Source organism: Phaethon aethereus, assembly GCF_964289735.1.
Source record: "Phaethon aethereus genome assembly, chromosome: 2".
Classification (NCBI taxonomy): domain Eukaryota; kingdom Metazoa; phylum Chordata; class Aves; order Phaethontiformes; family Phaethontidae; genus Phaethon; species Phaethon aethereus.
The window spans coordinates 116,009,726-116,033,885 of NC_138582.1; the positions used below are offsets into that span (position 1 = coordinate 116,009,726).

A 24,160-nucleotide genomic window follows, 5' to 3' on the forward strand; every position below is an offset into this window, starting at 1 on the left:
TTATTCTCTACAAATGTTGTCTTTTCTTCAAATCAACAGTCCCAATTCTACTAATTATGATCTGGGCTTCCTCTCATTTACAATTTTAAGAGGCCTTACAATAGAAGACAAGCTTACTCCCCAAAGCTGTATGTCAGACAGGCACCTAAAAAGGTGAGGAAGAAATGCTAATGGTACATATCACTGGTAAAAAAGGTAAAATATATCCAACCATGTTACAGTAATTACAACTGCCATGGGAATTCAAGTGAAGTATTTAACTGAGAAACCATTATGTATGCTAAACATAGTATTTAATGGGAAGAGTAGGTTTATCAAAAGTGTATTGATAACATTCTACTTCAAAAGGCAGAAAGTTACTGTGAACGTTATAGTTTTAGAAGTGATTATGAGAGAAAAAAATTAAATGAACAGTTTGAAAATATTTTGTCCTTATCCAATTTTCACCATTCAAAAAAGAATTCTTAATTTCTTTGTACTTGCTGTACATGAATGATGTCGCCTCATCTTATTCTGATTAAAAGATAGTAAGATATCTTTTATGCAAATGTGACCAGTTACATATAAAAGAGTCTCCTGATGAACACCTGTCTCAGATTATGTGTGTTTAGGACTACAGATTTTGTATTTTTATCACAGCTAGATTATATTCTATTTCTCTGACAAAGAATTTTCCAGCTATAGTTATATCTACATTTTAAATAATATCTTTATTTTTTGAAAAACAACAAAGTAAATAAATTTTCAGTCAGAAATTTGGGTAAACTTTTGTATTTCACTTGCATTTCACAAAGTATAAAGATGCTGAACAGATTTCTGCTTATATGAATTCTGCTTACAGCAAAAGAACAAACAACTCAAAGGCTACAAACACCATCTGACAACACTGTGCTCTTTTTCATTCAAAACAAACTTATCTTTGCTGTTGATATATACATCTGATAAACCTTACTGTTCCTCTTTTTATACCTTCTGTACTTCTAATACCTTTCTCAATGTGTTTATCAAAACCGATACAGTTTAAGATGGAGATGCACCATACAGTTTTTCACCAGTGTGGAAGCATCTACTGTTTCCATCTTAACGGAAACCTCTCTCCTACTTCGTGTTTTGATTTCCAGAGAGTACTGAGCTGACTTCCAATGCACTACCCAGGGTGAAACCAAAACATTAACCATAGGAACAGTAGAAAGTGAAAGGTAATCTCTGAATAAGATTGGTATCTCATCTGCTTTTCAGAATTATTTTTCATTAAACAAATACTTTGAACTCTATTAAACATCATTAGTGCGAGCAAATTGTACCTTGGCATTACTGGTATCACATATACATACTGAGATCTGATATATATATATTCCTACATACGTATGAAGTATATACTTTTAAGAAATTAATCTTAAGAGAAACTAAGGAAATAAGTAGTACTTTCAAAGTTCAAAAGACTTTGCAGATGGATGTTAACAGCTTAGGTTTTGGAACTTCATAAAGCAATGGCAAAACTCCCATTTTCCTACACCCTCCAAAATTAACTCTGACATCTGCTGTAGCTAAAAACATCCAGTTTCTGACAAATATGTTTTTATCTGTTTAGTCTCTACAAAACTGCTAAGAATACGTGAAAAATGAAAAATATACCAAACATTTCAATTTAACCCAGAACACTGATCTACTTTTTTGTGTAGCGTGACAAATGAGCAGCTGTACCAATGAAACTAAGACAGTTGTTCTGCAGCAGAAACACAGTAGAGCTATTTAAAAACACTTTCCAGCACAAAAAGCTGTCTTTGAAATGACACTGTTAACACAACAGAGATCCAGGAACAAATTTCTCTCAGTTTTGAATACCGGTCACCATAAAAATGAGCTAGCTACTTCTTATTGCATGATATAACAAAGTTTGCATTAGTCCTCTTCCCAAAAAGACTTTCACACATATTGTAGTAACAGTTTCACGTGCCTGCCCCAACTATGACATAAGGTGGTAACCAAAAAAATGTGCTATACTCCAATTACCAACTGTTTTCAATTATACACATTACAAACATTCAAACAATGTTTAGAAAAACAAATTCCTTATTGCTTCTACACTTCAGTGTCTTACTACTAAAATTTTACATCTTGCTAAAAACCACATCGCTTGACAAATTACATTTTTTTTGATGTGGGATTGAAAAATCCAGTCTGTGTGTTGGTCAGTAAAATGATCCCCAGTGTAAATACTCATAATAGTTGTGCATTAGTATCAAAGCATTCAGTAAATCATGCAAGAGGAACGCTCACCACAGGACTACTTCGAATTGAGCTTGCTCTTGAAGAATAACTGTATTCAGATGGCTAAAGAAAAGTTATGAAGGACATTTTCACAATTTTTATAGATTTTTGTCACCAGAAAACAAAGATAATGAAAGAAAAAAACAAAAGCCTATTACACTTACAGTGCGAGAACTATATGAGCTATGTAATCCATCACCACACAAAGATGCCTGAGAAAGAGGGAATGAAATACTGTTTATACTCAGTCTTAGAAATAATTATACTACACTTCTATTAACTGTAATTCTTACACGCTGTAGTTTATCTTATCCCATCTATGCGTTTTCCAGTTGACATTATACTTTTTGAAGGGACAATTTGTAAAGATATCCAGCAGCATTTCCTCCTGCTGTTAGGGATGTCTACTTCTATGAATCTAAGAACTGGCTTGGAAAAAAGCCAAATAGTTTAAAAAAGAAATCTTAACTATTTTCAGAAGAAGATTAAATTAAATATTTAAATTGCAATTTGGTTTTCACTGTTCTGAAGCCTTCAGAAGTTTTAATCCACCCTGAGAACTGAAGCTATATTGTACACTTATCAGTTTTACTTTATGCTCACCCGTGCAGGTTTTTCTGAAGGAGGAGGTTTTCAAGGTGCAAGGCTGAAATCTATTTATGCAGTGAATAATAAAAGCAGCTCTAAGCAACACAATTAAAAAAAAATTACAGTCTCATGCTGCTTTCCCCCTACCCTATCTACCAAAGAGAAATCTAGCAGAAATTAGAACTACATGTATATTAGAAATATATGTAACAGCAGTCATTGTTCTCTCAATGGTTCTGCTAACATTTTCTCAAGAATATACAGAAAGCCAAAAAAGTAAATTATCTCTGCCAGCCAAGTGCAGAACAAGACCTCACTACATAAAAATATGACATAAGAATACTTGATGATTTTCTACATAGGTTTAGCATGTCTCTAAACAGCAATGGAAGTTGTATTTGAATTGTTGTAGCAGCCAAAGGCATAAAGTTTCAGGCATGCATGTCATTTTTTAAAGATGACTTTTTGTAGAGCTATCTTAACCATTTTATGGCATTTCTTGCTACTTTTTATTTTGTGAAGATGCAGATTAAGTTTTCATCCTATTACATTTTTGTATGATTATTAAATTTCAATATGGCATCTTATTTGAAAGTATTTAAAGTATTGACCACAAATTTCTGTAATCTCCTGACAATGACTTTTCCTATTCAAATGCTTAATTTCTTTAAGTACTGTCTTTAGTAATATACATGCAGTTATTATTTAGTATGCTTGGATTAACTTGTTCTAACCCCAGTGTTCTTCAACATCATTGTTATATTCATAAACTTTATGCTTGTCTGTAAAAAGATCAGTAAAACAGCAACTACTAAAATATTTTCAAGAGGCAATTTAACAGTGTTAAAAACATTAAACTGAATGCCTCCACAAAATGACACACACAAGCTGCAGATTAAAAGTAGAAAAAAAATGCACATGTAATAATACTGTCGAGCCTCATGGCCATAAAATAAAAATTTAAGGCAACCATGCAAATGGTGCTTACGAACCAAACTGATACTTCTTATCAAACCAGTGTTTACAGGAGACACCTATGAAGAAAAGTGTAATTTTGTATTTCTGAGGGCCATTCAAACATCTAAAGATAAGCAAGATATTATTTTATGTTGCACTGACCCTGTAACTCCTAGCTGTTGCCAGTGGATCACTGTATAGAGAAGATGACTGTAGTGTGAAGAATAGAAAAGTCAGAAACACTTTTGCATACATTGAATTTTTTAATCTATTGCATTATATTCTCCAAAAGTTTTAAAGATTGAAATAGTAAATTTTAAATCTATAATAGACAAGAATTTTTTTAAAAGTGTGGATAAACACTCTAGGAAAAAGGTATCTTTGAAATCATAATTTCAAACTAATTAAAGCAATCTAGTATTTTTATAAGAAGATTTGTGGAAGAGAATGATAAGAAATTAAGTAGTTTTCAAAAGACATCAGTTTCTTCTAGATACTTTCTTAAACCTGACTGTAACAGTAGCTGCAGGTACTGGAAGATGCTACCCATCTCACAACAGGTCATTAAAAGGAGTACATTGGTGCTAAACATTTAAGACTGTTTTGCTGCTGCTGTTTTTTAAAAATAGGACTTGGGAAAAGCAAGTGTGACAGCTGCTAGTTGTTCTCTTTATATCGCACAGCAATCATGAAACAAGTTATTTCAAATTTAAAAGCCCATATATGCAGAACGCAGAGTAACTTGCATGTCATCCGTTCATTTTATAAAAGGCAACCCTTAAAAGCCAGAAATACAATTGTAACTACTATCAGCTGTAATAATTTGCAGTGTTATAGAAAGAGAAGTTTGCTTCATATAGCATAAGTAAACAAAACCAAACATATGTATTTCATACACATTAAAAATTAGTATAGGAAGAACAGACAGACCCGAGTATGATAGGAAGGAACTGGTTTACTATATCTAAGGCTGCTATAATTTCTTTGGTCATAGTAAATTCCACTCTGTGGGGAGGAAAAAGAAAAGAGAAAACAAAGGTCGCATCTGTAGATCTTGTAAATAAAAGTTCTCTCTCAACATTGCCCAAACATTCCCAAGAAACTTGTACAGAATGCTATAAAAATTTTCCCTATGGTTGATACAAAATCCATATAACTTTCTGAAGCAAGCAGTTTTCGGGTTTTTTATGCTTTATTTATGTACTCTGTGTATCAGCATTATCTGTATTTTTAATGCCATGCCCAAAATAGTAAACAGTTTTGGTTTTTTTCTCCCCAATAAGAAAATCCTGAAAAGTTTATCTAAACCCTGCTAAGTGCAGCATGAAAAACATATTTGACAAAACTTGCTAATAATTAGTACAATGATTTGCTTTATCTTTTTTTCCAAATCAGAGCATTTGGGGAGAGAGGACAGAAATTCCTAATTAGGAATTTAATAAGGGTTGGATGTTTATGTGATCAGCGTTAGTCTGTACCCTACCACTGTTCTTTATACTGAGCGGGCATGCTGAAAGCCTACTGTACTTCGGCTTATTTGTGTTATTTTTTGAGACTTCCTACACAAATTGCATATATATATATGCATATGCCAGGAAAAAATTGATATACATATATAAAGAAAGAAAACCAGAGAGATGAAGACATGACAAAAAGTAGTGCTTTCAGAACGTAGCACTTCTTATCTCAATAGGTCACAGGAGGCAGAAAGATTCATATTACTCATTTATTTAAGAACTGAGGGAACAGGAAAATAACACCTCAAAAGTGCACAGAGGGATGCCATAATACAAATAATTATAAGTAAATACAAAAAATCGTTTCAGTCTTGTCTCAACACAGGCGCCCACTGCTGTGCTGACTCCCTCAACCCCTGATGCAACTGCTAATTCATCAGTGGCAAAACCCTCTGAAAAATTACATCCAAAATATCTAATTTCTTGCCACTATATTCACCTACGTTACACACTGACCTTCTAAAAACCAATAGTTTTTGGAAGATTGCAATAATCCACATGCTTTTCTCAACAGTTCACTGGGTTAACGTCAAGGTTTATGGTAAATTCAATCTGCTTTAAGTGTACATTTAAAATATTTTTAACTGACAGAGGACTAAGTGTAAATAATAAAACACGTATCTCCATCCTGACTGAATAAACCTTAATCCAGAGAACTACCACTTCTAAATATTTCCAAGAGCCGCCCCCAGGCTTCCAATAGAACATGATTTCTATTGAGGCGATTCCATTCATGGGATTCCAATGCCATGAGCACAGTTTCAAACACTCAACTTCAGATCAGAATTTGTTCAATACTAGAGGTTTCTTTTTTCTTGAAACATTTATGCAGACATCAGCAAGCTAATAAATCTATCCATAACTGTATCAGTATGTAACTACATATTATATTTATAATAAATATTATAGTAGAAAACTAACCAATAAATCTTTACGGGAATAAGCAGCTTTCTTCTTTGAACTATGAGATTCACTATAAGCATGACTCTAAGAATAAAATTTAGAAAATTAATACCACTGTATAACAGCATCTTCAATCTTAAAATACAAAGAAGCTAAATACAAGGATTTAAGATTTTTATCATCTACAATGGAAACACCACAGAAAATTCTAACTACAGAGTTAGAGTAATAGGCCATACTTCTATCACTGTGTAAAAAAGAACTGATAAGTGAAACTATAACCAACCTTATAACCGAATAACATAGGCTTAACTTAAGTCAGCATGTTTCACAAAAAAATGTAAAACCAATAAATAAACTAAAAAAGCTTAACATTACAGACTATTTTAAGCACTATACTGTGTTTGCCTATGTAGCTAATTCAGATAACACTGCTGTTTAAATAAATACAGTTTTTTAACCTGCTTACATATTCCTGTTAGTGGAACTTGATGCTTGTCTGCTTAAGGAGACACACACAAATCTTACTTGGCATAATACCAATGAGGATGTGATGTACTCTACTATCACTTCATTACTTTAAAAAATTCATTTTTATTGTTAAGGTATACAAACCACCTGTTTTTTCTCAGGACTGAAATAATTTTCCATTAGATTAACTTAAAGTTTCTATATGGAATTGGAGAGTACAAATATATGCATGCACACTTTTTTCCTTAAAAGTATGTCCTCCAGGTCTAGCCTGTACATGTAACTTCACTACAAAGTTTAGAAATAACAGACAAATACTAAAAAGCGTTTACTGTAAGACGGCTGTCTGCAATACGAGACCTCATTAGATCTTCTCCCAGAAAAAGTTCATACATTTATTCTATGGAAAGTATTAAAATCACACTCCTATTATAAGTCTGAAAGTATGGTAGTATAAATTTATATACTTAATATATAGTCAATAATTCAAACTAGCTAGTTAGCGTCATTAAACCTTAAAAACAAAGCACAAAAGCAGACTTCACTCAAAGACATGCAAAGTGTTAACATACAGGGACCGAATATCTTGCAGATCTATCTTTAGCACTATCACACTGAAGTAAAAAAAAAAGAGAAATTAAAATCATAAAGGTAGGAAAAAAGAGAGATAAAAATTAGCTTTTTTTTTTTTTCAAAGAATGACTACAAAAAAAGGAAATTACAAGAAAACATATTCTACTAATTGTGAAAATTTATACGTGAAGGAATGACATTTATCCAATCTGAACTTCATTCTGAGGCTGGAACGCTTTTTATTAAAAACTTCTCCCCCCAACAGCATCCCAATTTCTGACAAGTGAGATAATTTTGAACAGCAGTAGATTATGTGAAATATTTCATGTGGGTTTGATAACAGAATTTTAAATAATTAGGCAAAGCCTCATACAGTACATTGTATTAAACTGAGACAGTATTTGTTAGGTTATGTGATAAAAAGCTCATCTCCACACAGGCAAAGGAGTGCAGAGGACCATGAGTCAGCCCTGCTGTGGAGCTGTGAAACTCATCACGATGTGGGGGCTTCTCCAGAGCACCTTAGAGACTGAGGGAGGTTACTGCCTACAGGCCATCCCCAAACGGGATGCAGGGGAATAGCATCTTTGGATCAGGGCAGGAATCAAAGGTGGGGAAAGGGAGGGATAAAGGTGTTTTCAGAAGGAGCAAGTGTGTGAAAAAGGAGGAAGAGTGGGATGAAAGGGCCACCTGTGTGTAAAGAGATTGCTGGTCCACCAGATTTGGCAACTCAACAGTACTTATGAAAACAGCTTTGTAGTAATAGCTTAGCCAGTGTCCCCATGTTTCTTGTCACTCAACGATGGCAACATTTGTGGATTTTATACCTTTTTTTTTTTTTAACATACTTTAACATACTTAATCTTAACTTTTCAAATGGAAGCTTGCTGTTTCCAGTTCATTTAAAATTTCACAGGCATAACTTCACTATTCTGACTGCAAGTAACACACAATCCAAAATGCTACTTAGTATCATCCTAAACTTTCTCATAAAACAAAACATAAATGGAAGGCAGTTTGAGAACATTACATGATATACTAATACCATGCTAGAGCATTACCCAGCATAATTTTCAACATGAGAACTACTGAGGGTATTACAAGAAAAAGAACAACTTATTGTCTATTGATACGTCTGAAAATTCCTTCTAGAGATAAATTAACACAAAAAATTTGCTGGTGCCAGGTTTAATTCATATTATTTCATATTGTCTGAATAGTTCCACTATATCCAGTATTCATACTATATTAAATAATAATTTAATATTATTATTAATGTGATTTACAGACTATGGTACCTTTCTGTTGCAAAAAGTACTACGCATAGGATTAACCATTCATTTTTTTAAAAACAGTTTTTATCTTTAATTATTACCTACCAATAAGCAACCTTGCTATCAGAGAATGGAGACAGATCATTCAATCATTATCATCACAATGCTTAACTTACACCTTTACTTAACTATTAACAGCTTAACAGTCTACTAACAAATATTTAAGTTGCCTAAACTTGGTGTACCACAAAGATGTCAGAAATGGGTATTTCTGTATAAGTAAAACTTCTGGTTTCTACAGCCTTGACTGTAGGACTAACATCACAACGTAATTGAGAAAAAAGGTTTCCTGCTGTAACTTTCAGCAACATCTTTGTACCTATCAAGGTTGATGCACAACCTCTTCCACTTTATTTTACTTCTCTTTTGGGGACATTAGAAGAGAGAGACTGAAGAGACTAGTTCCCTTCAAACTTGAAGTTACCTTCAAGACAGAACATTTATTACTTAACATTTTTTTTGAGTCTTCAAACTTGCTATCACAAAGTGTTTGACTACATCAATCATTGCAGCAGTCCAATTAATACTGTTTTCTCTAAAGAAGCATGCTTTCACCTAACTATTGCTTTGGTAAGTAGACACAGAATATGTTATAAAGTGAACACATCAAAGCATGCTCATGCCAAGGCTACACACCACAAGATCTCTTCCTCTGGAGCTCCTGTGAGACCCACTGATATCCAAAGAACTCTTAAGAATGAAATTGTAAAAATATATCAATATATAAAATAATTTCTAAAAGCTGTAATGATAACTGTTAATCTTCACTGAAAGGCACAAAATAACCAAGGCAGTCAAAGACATTTTGGTTAAGCTTCTCCAAAATGAGTTCAGTTATCTGCTGAGTTCAAGTTCTATTCTTTAGTCAAGGGTAAATTACTTAATCTCAGTCTTAGCATATTTTCTATGTTAACCAAAGCAAGAGCAGATCTAAGCAAACCTGCACCAGCTCACAAGTTTGTAAGTCTTGCCACATAGCGTATTTTACACACTTTTTTGGTAAACTATTTACTGTTTGCAAAGTAGTCAACACTACTCCATTTAAACGATTTCTTTGGCAAAAGTGTCTGTGTGATAAACTGCAGAAACACTTAACACCAGGATTTGCAAGACATAAAATTCATTTAATCCAAGATTACATTTAATTGATGAAACGCCTTAGTAAGTGACACACTATTTTTTTTTCCCCTAAGTCACACAAAGAAACAGCTTATTCCACCTCCCAAAACAAACCCAACCCTTGTATTTTAGCAATTTGTCCCTCTCCTGGCCTATATATTCAGATGAATGACAAAATGATTTCTAGGCAGATCTACTAAAAACAGGAAAATGTTTACAAAACCTCAATAAACCCATTCTTTAGCACAGTATATGACCTAAAGAGGATATAGGAGAACCTATACAATAAATACTTCTATTAGCAGTCTTTGGGATACCTTGCATCATTCAGGTAAGTCTTTGCCACTAATGAATAATATATCCCCACATTCTCAAAGAAATAAAAGCCTGCATCATACCAAACTCTTCTTCACGTTGTATCCTAAGGTACTACTTTTTTCTTCCACAAGTATTAAAGAAACAGAATAATACTTAATGTGCAAGAAGAGACACAACAGTGAGCAGACAACCATCAGCATCAGTTTGGAATGAAAGCCCAAGTTACAGATCAGTATTACTCATCTGCAGTAAATGGCACTGATTCAGGATCAGTCTGAGTCAGCAGTAGTATCTACTCTAGTAAATAAAATTTCCCTGTTTGCAGAATTTCTGAGACAGATAGGGAAAAATGGGAATGATATTTTTTTCCCCATTAGACTTATCTAAACTAGACCAGTGTTTGATTCTTAATAGCACCTTCGCATCTGATAATGAAATTTGTTGTGTAGTAGTAATCATAAGACAATTGACAACTTATGTAGGAATCTTAATATTCTACCATTTCATGACAAGCTGATTAATTCTTACTAGCTGGCAATATCTGAAGCCCAAGTGAGTACAATTACTTAGCTTTTTAAAAAAGAAATAAATCATATTAGACTATAACAACACTAAAAGATGATACTTAAAACTCATAATTAAATGTTATTCCAAATAATTGATTATTGAACTACATATATTTCCAAAGTTTCCAATTACTCATTTTCAGCAACAAAAATATACTGTAAATAAATATATATAAAAAAGGAAAAAAGCAAAAGGTGTTTATAGTAAAAACATAGTCTAAGAATTAAAATGTGACAACTGAGATTCTTTGTAAACATGAAGATTGAAAAACATAAACTACCTTGTTAACATTGATGGAAATAAAATACCGGATGAACTTTAACTTTATATGTGACTTAAAATACTGACCCTAAAACTGGTAATAGTTGGGAGACTTAAAGCATCATCCGCTCCCTAAAAAAATGAAACCAAAACCTAAACATTTTTTTAAAGGCCATGATGGAAAAGGAGAAGTATACAGCTTGAACACAAACCAAATACGAACGTCGACTGGACCGGTGAGAATACCTGGCCCTCTCTGAATCTTCCTGAGAAAGAAGAAATGCAGAATTATTTCATAGGGAGGAAAAAAAAAAGATGACAAAGTAAAAGAAAGCGAAGGTGATCAACATGCTGTTAGCACTTTTAAGTATTATTTTGAATAATCCATTCTGGCAAGTGAACTCATTCAGGTCAGAACAACTGTGATTTCACCTGATTTGGGTAAGTATGTCAACACAGTAAAATAGGAGATGTAAATAAGGCAGAGGTTAATATAATTAATCATTAGTGTTCAGTAGTCAGTATTTCTTCTAATTATGGTATTGATACAGAAAAAAGTATGAGATCTTTTTAAATTAAGAAATTAAAGTCAAAATAAAAAATTAAAAGCTTTACAAAATTACAAGTACATTAGTAAGAAATTTACTATATTACTACTACAGTCAGATTATTAACATTTTATGAAGTTATTTTAACCCTAATAGAGATGATCAGTTTCCTCATACATATTTCAGATTTTTTTCTCTATTATAGGAACAAAACTTCTTTAGCAAATTGATCAATTATAAGTTCTACAGGTAGTTTGTCTAAAGCTGGCTTTCACACTGCTTATAGTCACGTGGTTATTTTCTACATTATCACTGGATACATTAACTCGTTTAATATTATTTTTTGACTATTCAAGAGGCTTAGTTAATACTCTGCAAGAAAATAATTTCCCAAAGCGCGGGGCGGGTGGAGGAAGAGAGGTTCATTTCATAATGATATTTTAGTCTTCCTCTCTATAGTGTCTACTTTGAGGTTTAAAATGAAAATTTATGCTATATAACTTTTCAACACATTATAGTCAGATCACTGCCAATTTTAAATATACTTCGTGGCTGTGGTCTAAATGGACAAATACCTGTTAATAACATTTGTGGCCTGCAAGCAGACAGTTTGCTATTTATATAAGATTCCTCTTAATTGCTGGTATAACACCCCAACTAGTATGATGTTCCTATAATGTAAAAATTCAGCTTCTAATACAAATGTCCTTACATTTCTGTAGGTAATTTACTTAGAGTAACAAGTCTCTTCCTGACATACAATCAGAATACAGAAAGCCACAGTATTAAGTGTTGAGCATTTCAGGTCAAAGGATGAAGTAAGCAGTATAGTACATATTGTAAACAGATAGCTGCTGCTAGTAGCTATTAAGCTTGATTTCTAAGAAGTTTGAAATATGCACTTTATCTTGGAGGTTAGGTCTCCCAATCCAGGAAAGGAGTACACATCTGCTCAGAAACCTCCTACAGCAGATGTGCCCCATACACATATTGCTCACAAATGCAATCTGTGTTCCACAGTTTGGAAAACCTTGCCCTCCAGAGAGAAAAAAAAAAAAAAAAAAGAAAAAAAAAAAAAGGCATTTGAATGTGCATCCCACCTAGAGATAACAGAAACTTACGTTGTTCTTTTATAAGTGACATGAGAACTAATATACACAAAAATGTCGGCTAAGCAAAGAGGCAATATAAAGTCAGCACAACTTTTGCAAATAAAAATCTAATGACAGTTCTAGGATTTCTCAAGAGAAATGCTGATTAACTGTCACGGTAGTTTTACCTATTTGAAATTATGGTTAGTTTCGGCACGTATTACTTAAACCTTCTTGATTCAAAACATTCACACAAGTGAACACTTCCCTAAAAACATAGAAAGAAGCTCATGTCTCCCATGTGCCTTTGTAATAGGCACATGAAGTTTGTGGAAGGAAGTCTCTAAAGAAACACTGCACTATATTAATATAAATTGAACAGTAGTTTTCTCAGATTGTAACTCAAGTATCTCTACTCCTACCTACTTAGTGGATTTAATCTAAATAAACAAACAGTCAAATATTTTAACATTATTATTTGAAAAGGAGGGGCAAGAAGAAGGGCAAGGTGTTAAAGGATGCAAGTGATGCATGGGGTGTTTTTTTGTGGGTTTGTTGTTTTGGGTTTTTTTTTTAGATCTTTTACAAATAATTTTTGTAAGTCATAGAAGCGACTTAATCAGTGAAAAGAGTAGCATTTGCCACATTACTCAAAGAGGAACGAAATAAATGCAAGTCTCCTATGAAAAAAAGTAAAAAATGCAAACCCCAGAAATAAACTGAAATAAAAACATTTACTATTGAAAATATGTTTACCTAGATTGAAACAAATGTAATTTCATTTTTAATAAATTCATGACTAAGCCAGCACATATTTCCACATGCTGGAAATAAAAACCATTTCACTTTAAGAAATGCACCTCATTTCATAGTTTGTCTTTTGCTGCCATAAAGTACCCTGCATATCCACATCCATATGCAGTTTATATGTAACTGTTTTCAGTAATAAAACACTTTAAAATGACACACAGCAAGCCATTAGTAAATTACTGCCTCCAAATCCTATGTTAGTTCACTGAGTGGCAAAAACATGCACAACAGGTTGTTTTAGCCTACCATCCATTTCTGGATATGAGCCCATTTTCTATCATATGAATGTTGAGACAACTACAGAATGTAAAAAACAAAAACAAACAAACCATTTACAATATAGACTAGTCACCACACAAGACTATTCCTGAACCAAAAATTTGGAAGAATTTAAGGTAATTGCCATATAATCTTCAGCATAATATCAGATACATACAATAATTAGAAAACTGAAAATATGGAATAACGAGAACCGTATAAAACTGAGGCAAAAACATGTTTTGTAAATTGCACTTGTTATTACCACCCCCCCCCCAATATCAGCATTTACATGGATTTGAATGTAATCACAACAAAAAATAAGTTCTCAATCTTTTGCATGCTATGTCAAAACGCGAATCGAATGCAATAACTATGAAATAACCAGACTGCTGAAAATCTAGTTCCTTGGTTTTTTTAGCCAAGAAATGCAAATTTTTGTTTAGGAGAAATGTGTGGAGCAACACACAACCATATGCATAAATATTATGCCAATTCTATTAATTTTTTTAAATAAAGATCCTGACAATATGTATTTATTGTGAATACTTTTGGTATAATCCATATTGGAAGAAATTGACTGAAAACTACACAAAGTCACTTATGCAAATTATCCAGTTAAAGTATATTATAAATACATTAAAAAAAGAGCAAAACAGTTCTCTCTACTTTTTCATAGTTGTTTATTCTATACATTAGGTAGTGAACATTTTGAGTATGGTCACATTTCTTATTTATGCTGTGCTGCCACTTATCCATATCTACATGGATCTTTTTCACAGCAACAGCAAGCAAAGAAACTGCCACATGTGTTAAGTAATTGTTCTTATAAAAGAAAGCCACCAGCTGACTCAGCCACAAATCTATTAATTCAAATCCAGACAAAACTAAACTTCACATCAGAAGCTGAAAACTGTTCCTCTCTATGCAAAATTATTTATGCAACCCTGAGTTCTGGACATTGTCATTATGTTCCCTCTTCTGCTCATTTAAAACCAAATAAGCAGTAATAAGAAAGCTTCAGCCCTTTAATTATCTAAAGATAAACATTTAGATTAATCTTTGTCCAATTTTGATTGCCAGCACTGAATTTACTGCATTTGTTAAAGGTAGAATCCAAGCATCTGATTTTGCCTGTAAAGCTAGAATTTAAAGTCACATTTAAAATGTTTTATTTTTTCATTTGAAAGCAAGAGTGCTAATAGCCTATTTTGTATAGTAGACTTTTTCCACAATGTGATCATAACTATTAAGGCAGTTCAAAATGAATGTTCAGATTAATATTTGGTGAGGTGCTACCCATAGGTAAATACAAAGCAAGTTATCCTTTTAGATATATAATCTAAGGGGAAAGAGGAGGTTATGGGAAAAAAGAGAGAAGTTAACAGTTGCCTGATGCTGAAAATACTAACACGCAGCTGAATTACACTGAAAGACAAAGTCTGATGCAAGTACCAAAAGAAAATACATTAAGAATTCTTGTAAAGGTTTGCAGTAATTCCTTATGATTTACACTACCTCTTTTTGCTGTCGCTCCAGCTCTCTCATACGTATATCTCTTGCTTCTGCTCGAGCTGCCCGTTTGGCTGCAAGCCTGGCTTCTGCCTACAAGCAAATTGAAAATACTGAAGGTTAAATCCACGTTTTTTCATAATGGTTTGAGTAGTCCATTGAATAATCTCTTCACAAAACCTCTTTAAGATTCTAACATCACAATACATAAGTAGTAGAGCAATCAGAGGTCTCAGAACGAAATTTCACAAAGGATATATACCTAAATCTTTACAGATATCATCACCAGGCGAAAGAATTACATGTTGATAAAAGAACTGAGTTCAGAAATATTACTAACACTGAATCTAAAATTAATCTCTTGCAGACTTTAACAGGACTTTGCCTATGCATAGTATTTATTTAAACAGGCATGTATGCAGCTGCAGAATCTTTGGCCACAGAGACATTAAAACTAAAAAGAAAGAATCATAACAAAGATATTAAACCACTACTATTCATGTCATATTTAAAGGCTCTGCTATCACTTGGAATTATATATAAAAGCAAACCACTTCGAAGTCAAATTACATCAAACAGCTATCAAAATCAAATCGATTATCAGGCAAAATATAAGAAAGAAATTTAAGGTTACAATTCCCCAAGAACTAACTTAAACATTCACCATCACCAGAAAGGAACCTCCCTACCTTTCCATTCAAGCCCTTATAGTCCCAACACCTTCCCTGGACACAGCTCCAGGACTCAGAATCTGCTGTACGCCAATTTAACTAGCTGCCATAGCAGAAAGTTAACAACAACAAAAAAGTAGTTCTGCTGCATTAGTGAAATGCATTGGCTTGTACAAGCATCTTATGAACACCAGACCCAGCAAAAGGGACAGGCAGGACAAATAGTAGTGAGACCCTCCCCCTTTTCAGTGGCAAAAAGCTGTTACCTCTGCACTGCTTGGGAAACCTGGTTATTGGCAGATACAGTTTTGCATTTTCTCTACTTTCTATCCAGCCTCAACCAAAAAAGAAATACACTGTTTTTCAGACTCTAAATGCTACCTCAAATTGAATCTATTAATTACATGAGGCCATGATGAGGCCACAATTTTTTTTACATAAAGCTGATAGTTAAGGAAAAGACAAGCTCCATTTTTTCATGTTTGAATAATGAGTTGATGAAAGTTTTCCCTTAATACTTGAAATATTAAACCACTGAAGATAGTTTGTCCACAAAAAATTCCAATTGGCTAAGGTTAATTAAAACTTACAAAAAACACCAGCAGCCAAAAATTCAGAACTCCTAACATCCGAAACATTTAATTTTACATAACTTTTTAAAAATATAAAATACAATGGGATTTTGCCTTTGATTAAGCATAGGGTTGGTTTTTTCCTGCTTTTACCACTATCACAGCATAGGTTTATGTAAAATATTACAAACCTATAAAATACATGACAATTGCAAATAACCATCTTTTACTGTGCTTCAGGAAAAAGGAAGGGATATTTAACTCAGAGTTTTAACTTTAAGTTATGATTAAACTACAGATACAAAAATATCTATCAAATAATGAAAAGAAAGAAGGCAAACGTTATAGTTTTATTACTTAAAATAGTTTGTCTTAACTTCAAATGACTCTCATTAAGACTGTTTTTCTGCATTTTGCATACACAGAAATGATTCCAAGCCTGTATCATCATTCTTGACTGCCACGATGTAATCCTTTTTCAAAGCAGCATAAAGCTGATCTTCCTACCTGACCACAGCACACAAGAAAAACAAGGGAATTCCCACACAACAGGAAGTCTTTTCTCACTTGCAGCCAAACTCTGTCATTATCTGTAATCAAAGCTCTGTCCCATATAAACTTTCACACAGGCATGTATGCAGCACAGAAAGAGAAAGGACTCAAACAGCTGTTATGTCTGGGTTTAGTTTTGTCTATAAATCAGCAGATATACGCACCTAGACTTTAGACTCCAGCAAGGCTTTATTGTTAAAGATAGAAAGTTCATTTGTTTACTGATTCACATTAAAAAAAAAAAAAAAATCAATTCACACTTCACCACTCTCTCCTAGTCCTACAGCCAGAGACCTAACTTTCACATTCCTACAGTAGGGGGGAAACTCCATGTCTTCCAATTTACTAAACCCTTGATAAAACACAAAATAATTTTACAAACATTTGTCATAAAACGGGTGCCTGAAATTGAAGAAAAAAAAATTTCTTGTGTTTTTAGAGGAAATAAAAAATAGCTTTGGCATTATATTAATTAATAAACAACAATAATAACAACAATAATAATAAATCATCTGCACAACTAGATTCCTCTAAAAAGTACACAACTTCAAAAAGACAAAGAAGTTGGCAAGTTGGCTGAAAGCACAGTTCTTGAGCTTCCTTCACCAGACCTTAGAGCAAGAGACAAATCACATTACCATTTGAAAGGCCATTATACTGAGTAATTCTTCATTCTCAGCAGAATTGTTAGAGAGATAATCTCATGTTATTAATAGAGCACTCATATAAATCTTGGTAAGTATGTAACTGCAATTGAAAATTAACATTAATACAGGAATAACCATAATTCAAAAGGACATAGTTTTCTTCCTAGGTGCTGCTGTTCACTCTGTTGCGTTACTGAAGAAAGCCCATAAAGTTGTGAAACAGATTTCCACCAACAAATGCTTCACAAATTAAATTTTTCATCTATGTTGAAATAAAGTCTTTAAATATCTGCTAAGGGAAATACAGTGCCACAATAGCTTTGGAGAGAGGACCGAGTTGAAAAGATGAAGCTGTTTGGACTATAGAAGCAGCTCAGAAACGAAATCTAGACTCCTTTTTACTTTTTGGAAAAAAAGAAACAGCAAAAGGCCAGGCAGTGATGGTATAATGCTCTTCTAATTCAATTAGTATTTGAATTGAAGAGCATTCTAAATATATCACTATACCTTGCTCACAGGAGCTTGGGAGTCAGTACAGGTTGCTTTCTACAGCTTGCATTAAACAAATTCCAGTCCTAGAAAATTACAGACTGTAGTTTCAATTTCAGTTTCATTGGTCATTACTCTCTATATAGTCTTTAGACCAGACACACATAAAAAAAAATATATTTTTATGATAAAGATATAATACAGTATCATCTAATTGAAGTATAGCTTGTTAAAAAGTGATATAGTAAATTCCTATTTTCCTGAAGTAGAAATTGAACTGTGGGTTGTTCAAGATCTAGCAAATCTGACACTTCATTTTAAAGGTTTCTAAAGGGGACTCCGACTGCTAAAAAGAAACATCGTAGCTGAATTTTCTTGAACACTTCAAAAAAGAGATGAGATATCCAAACCTGTTAGAATCATAACAGTACACTTAAACTGGTGGCTAAAATGGAAAGAAATTGCTTGGTTATATATTCTGGAGGGCAAATAGGAGCCATTAGGTATAGATAGATACAACAATTTGTGCACGGAATTTATTCAGAGAAGTGATGAAGAAAGGAAAGAGAGGGCTACAGAGAAGATGTTTATAATGAGAGATTGGGTAGAAACAAACACAAGAAAGAGTCACTCAAGACTTTGTTTGGATAGGAAAAAAGGACTAATTAATAAAGGATTAATTAATAATTAAAGTAAAATTTTTTTGTATATGAACACACTCATACTACTCCTTATCTTTTACCGTCTATCCTAAGGACAAATATGTTATTTTAAACCAAGTGCCACATCTGCATTTCTTTGTGTATTAGCTCTGCTCTGAGTGACAAAACAAAGCCATCTGCTTACCGCTGAGTTCTGGAATTCTTCATTTCAAAATAGGTACCAAAATCATTACAAGAAATAAAGAAAAAATTTCCTTTCACCTGCATAATCAGCATTTATTTCTAGAAGAATATGATGATTCTGACTGTTTTCAAGCAGTTAAACTACTACCTTGAAGCAGTACTCTGATTAGGTTATTTTATTGTGTATGTTTAGTAAATGTAGAGGTAGCAAGAGAATGTTCTCCCTCCTTACAGGTGACACGGTCAGTTTCTTCATTTTTATGTAAAAACCAATTACTAACAACTACTTACAGTCATTTAGAAAACAATCTCTGCTTACTCCATTTTTTCCTTTTTTATTTTTTAAATACATATTCTGCCACAATCTTCTGAAAACCTTTCAAACCATTTTATCTGAACTTTCAAGGATAACATTTAGTTCTTCAGTCAAATCCAAGATATTTTTGGCAAGAAAGAAAGAAGAAAGGGAAGAAGACCAGATTTTAATTTGAATGTGTGTGTAAAGATTGAGTCTGGAGCCTCTCCTTTCTGATGTGTTTCTTAGTCTCTTCACAGCAGTGATGAAGTTCTTCACTAAGGTAAGAAGTATGCTAGTACACAGAATTGATATGGTAGAAGCTTCCCTCTATGTTCAGCAAGAAGCATTTGTCTCCATAATGCAGACAGGCATCTTTCTCCTTCCCCTTCCTTGCAAGAAGGAATTCACTAGAGAGCAATCATATTTTACTTTTAATTTTCATACTGTAGAGAGGGTGATTAATTTATTAGGTCAGATACAGCATAAAAGCGTCATAAGGGTAAAATAAATAACTGAAATGTTATTCACCTCAAAAATTATGAATGCTTTACATTGAAAAATTAGAATTATTTTGTCATCATGGGCTACAATGCGTATAACTAATTTCTCTCTGTCAAGGTATATGAGGTGTTTACAATCGTGCATTTCGCAACAGAAGAGGCCTAGGCAAGGAAGGTTTTCCTTCTTCTAGTGGATGGTAGTGGTGAAGGTGCTGGCTGCCCCTGCGAAGAAACCAGTCTCTCTTTCTGCCACAGGGTGTTTGACAGAACACCAGGATGTCCTGCCAGCTACAGCAAAGCATCAGGATGAGAATTTTAAAAACGTTCACTTTACTTCTTAATAGACTACTACACACTGCAATATAATTTTATCATTTCTTAGTAAGAGAGAAATAATGCATTCACTTATGTTGCTCATTTCTTCTTATTCTCATTTCCATGCTTTTTACCCTTCTCATCTCCTTACTGTCTTATGGACCCAAGGCAACACCATCACTCACGTGCCAAATGTATTTCTTATGCCTCCTCAGAAATATCTTCCACTTACTTCTGACATGCCTACGAAGCAAAGGCTATAAACAACAAAATCCTAAGGTGAACAGTGATGCAATCATTGTCCACGAGCTCTAGTTCCTTGTCATCTGGAGTTACGCAGCCCTGATGAATGGAAGGGTTGCTGACACAAGCATGGAAAGAAAGGATATACATGGTAAATTATGATTGTCCCTTCAAACTGCTGTTTATCAGCTTGCGGGTGGTGACATGACAAGAGTCAGACTCTTCTCACTTTCTGGCATGATGTTCACTGTATTTGTGCTTGAACTGAAGTCAATGTAAGAACACAGAAGTGACTGAAACCTCTGCTCTTGCATGAAGGCTGGTCTTGGAGAAATTGGTCTCAAGTAATCATAAGCGATACTTGGTGATGGCAGGTTACTGCTGAATATTTAAAATGAGCACACCAACTTGTCTGTAAACTAGAAAGAAAAGTGAAGCAGTAATGTAGATGTTGTGTTTGAGTATCTTCAGCTCACAACTTCATAAGCAGAGAATCTCCCCAACAAAACCACAGGGAAAACAGATCTTGAGATCATATCAGCTGTATCCAGTGTAGACTGTGAACATAATCTTGAGAATATTGACCTCCATTTATTTATTTAGTTATTTGTTAACAAAAAAGATTCCTGCATAAGAACCTAATCTTGACAGGAGCACGAAGTCACACTCCAAATAACATATAGAGATTGTCTAAAGGTAGAACTTTCCAAAGTTTTCACGAGACAGAAGAAAGAGTCTTCCACACCAGCTGTCTTATATTCTTTGTCAATCTGAGGAAGCTAATAGCTTCAGAATCCACTACAACAGCTAAGGAAGGAACCAGACGGTGGTATAATGGAACTCTTCATATTTTCAGGAGATAAGCTTTTTAAATTTCTTTTCTTTTTTAATACAAAATTAGCTGACTTCAAATTAACCTTGCTATAATCAGGAGACGCTTGCCAATACTCCACTTTAATGTAGTTGGGTGCATTTGCACTCAGAGTTCCTTATCTCCTTGCAGAGAACACCTGGACAATATACCTGTTCCCACAGCTTTTGAAACAAACATGATAAACTGGTAGTCCTCTCTCTTGTACCAAGCCAAGACTTCCAAACTGATCAACTGCAACTAATCTCACTTAAGACACTGAATAATATGCAGAGTGCATTGCTTCCACAAAAGGATGCATAGATCCCTGGTCCCTGGGTGTGTGGATCACCTTTAATCTTCCTCAGTTTCAGCAGGCACAGGGAATTCAATGCCAGGAAGGATAACACACAACAGAACACAAAGCAGGTCCCAAAGAAAGGTCTGGTAACTCCGAAGTTCTTGGAATAAAGCAGTAATTCACTCCAATGTTGATGTTTTAGCATACCTGTGCCTTGGTTAGCGCAGAGGCATTGCAGAAGAGCTTGTCTCACTGCAAACTCCCATAGCAAGGAAAAGACATGAAAGAACTCTCCACATAGCAGTGCTAGTGCTACAAGAAGTGAAGGGGAAGAGACACAACCTCAGAGGAAAAGTTTTCTGATGCAGAGGAATGATGGAGAAATGAAAGAAGTCTCACAAGGAGCAAGCAGTTTGAACAAGCACCTCAAATACTATGAATGATGCAGTTGTCTTCCACTAAGTATTTTCATATAAGACGACACATCAGATTCAACCAGTGCAGAAAAATGCCTATATAGAAATTATTTTATTGGATCAGTACCAAAGAATTTGTTACACAAAATCTCCTAGAAAGCAGATGTTTGTTGGTACCAAAAGGAAGGTAGCACACATTTTTGACATGTCCCACAGAACACAGAAATCTCAATTTTGTCAAACTAGAGTGGTGAGAAAGAATAAGGTTAATGCTTTCTGAAATCTTAACTTTTGGAGGAAAAAAAACCCGGAAACTTCATATACTACACTAGAAGTCTTGCTAGTATTACAAAAATCTGATAATTCACAGAATCACAGAATGGTAGAGGTTGGAAGGGACCTCTGAAGATCATCGGGTCCAACCCCCCTGCCAAGGCAGGATCACCTAGGGCAGGTTGCACAGGAACATGTCGAGTCAGGTTTTGAAAGTCTCCAGAGGAGGACACTCCACAACCTCTCTGGGCAGCCTGTTCAGTGCTCCGTCACCCTCACAGTAAAGAAGTTTTTCCTCATGTTGAGGTGGAACTTCCTGTGCTGCAGTTTGTGCCCATTGCCCCTCATCCTGTCACTGGGCACTAATGAAAAGAGACTGGCTCCATCCTCCTGACAGCCACTCTTCAGACATTTACAGACATTGGTAAGGTCCCCTCTCAGCCCTCTCTTCTCCAGACTAAACAGTCCCAGGTCTCTCAGCCTTTCCTCATATGAGACACTCCAGTCCCTTAATCATCCTCATAGCCCTCCACTGGACTCTCTTCAGAAGTTCCCTGTCTCTCTTGAGCTGGGGAGCCCAGAACTGGACACAATACTCCAGGTGAGGCCTCACCAGCGCAGAGTAGAGGGGGAGGATAACCTCTCTTGACCTGCTGGTCACACTCTTCTTAGTGCACCCCAGGATACCATTGGCCCTCTTGGCCACCAGGGCACATTGCTGTCCCATGGATAACTTACTGTCTACCAGGACTCCAAGGTCCTTCTCCATGGAGCTGCTTTCCAGCAGGTCAATCCCTAATCTGTACTGGTGGATGAGGTTGTTCAGGTGCAGAACTCTACACTTGTCCTTGTTAAATTTCATGAGGTTCCTCTCTGCCCAACTCTCCAGTCTGTCCAGATCCCACTGAATGGCAGCACAGCCTCCTGATGTATCAGCCACTCCTCCCAGTTTTGTATTATCCGCAAACTTGCTGACGGTACATTCCAACCCTCATCTAGGTCATCGATGAAGGTGTTGGACCAAACCATACCCAGTAAAGACCCCTGGGGAACACCACTAGCTACAGGCCTCCAACTGGACTCTGCGTCGCTGACTACAACCCTTTATGATCTGTTGCTTAGCCAGTTCTCGATCCATCTCACAGTCCACTCATCCAACCCATACTTCCTGAGCTTCACTATGAGGATGTTATGGGAGACAGTGTCAAAAGCCTTACTGAAGTCAAGGTAAACCACATCCACTGCTCTTCCTTCATTTACCCAGCTAGTCACTCCATCATAGAAGTCTATCAGCTTGGTCAAGCATGCTCTCCTCCTGGTGAATCCATGCTGACTACTCTTGATAACTTTCTTTTCATCTATGTGCCTACAGATGGCCTCCAGAAGGAGTCGTTCCATCACCTTCCTAGGGATGGAGGTGAGGCTGACCAGTCTATAATTTTGTGGGTCTTTCTTCTTGCCCTTTTTGAAGACTGGGGTGACATTGGCTTTCCTCCAGTCCTCAGGCACCTCTCCCGTTCTCCATGATTTTTCAAAAATGATGGAGAGAGGTGTTGCAACAACATCAGTCAGCTCCCTCGGCACTCGCGGGTGCATCCCATCGGGGCCCATGGATCTGTAAGTGTTCAGTTCAGCCAAATCATCTCTAACCGAAACCTCGTGGACCAGTGGAAAGTCCTCCTCCCTCCTGGCTTTTTCACTTATCTCCAGGGTCTGGGATTCCTGAGGAGTAGTCTTAGCAGTAAAGAGTGAAGTGAAAAAGGCATTCAGTAACTCTAACTTCTCTGCCACCAGGGCTCCCGCCCCTAGAGCCATTCCTAGTGCCATTTGGTGACTGCTCTGAATCCGAGTGCTTCCATGCATTTTTTCCATGCAGATCATCCTGAGTGCCAGCCTTTGTTTCAGCATATTCTGTTTACCATCTCTTGATACCTAGAACACCTTGAAGGACCGTTTTCATCACCAGACATCTGACTTCTGGATTACAGGACTCAATTCAACTGTTGTAAGTAACATCTGCTAAAAAGGTAATTTCAGAAGAGGAAGTTGAGAAACAAAACATCCTTCAACAATAAAAGGATAAGCAAGCC

General features: G+C 35.1%; 1 protein-coding gene across 3 annotated transcripts in view; it reads right to left on the bottom strand.

Moving 5' to 3' along the window:
- LRRFIP2 (LRR binding FLII interacting protein 2) overlaps positions 1–24,160 on the bottom strand; it is a gene marked incomplete at both ends in the record, with an annotated part of 50,747 nt that overhangs the window by 24,001 nt on the left and 2,586 nt on the right. Inside the window, 11 exons of one of the 3 annotated variants that reach the window (XM_082015516.1) lie at positions 2,281–2,334; positions 2,436–2,483; positions 3,852–3,893; positions 3,979–4,026; positions 4,747–4,821; positions 6,255–6,320; positions 7,280–7,321; positions 9,251–9,304; positions 11,092–11,145; positions 13,575–13,625; positions 15,105–15,191. In XM_082015516.1, the coding sequence (XP_081871642.1) occupies positions 2,281–2,334; positions 2,436–2,483; positions 3,852–3,893; positions 3,979–4,026; positions 4,747–4,821; positions 6,255–6,320; positions 7,280–7,321; positions 9,251–9,304; positions 11,092–11,145; positions 13,575–13,625; positions 15,105–15,191 (621 nt within the window). The remainder of the gene's footprint in view (positions 1–2,280; positions 2,335–2,435; positions 2,484–3,851; positions 3,894–3,978; positions 4,027–4,746; positions 4,822–6,254; positions 6,321–7,279; positions 7,322–9,250; positions 9,305–11,091; positions 11,146–13,574; positions 13,626–15,104; positions 15,192–24,160) is intronic. The other 2 variants (XM_082015517.1, XM_082015518.1) reach the window with 2 other exon arrangements.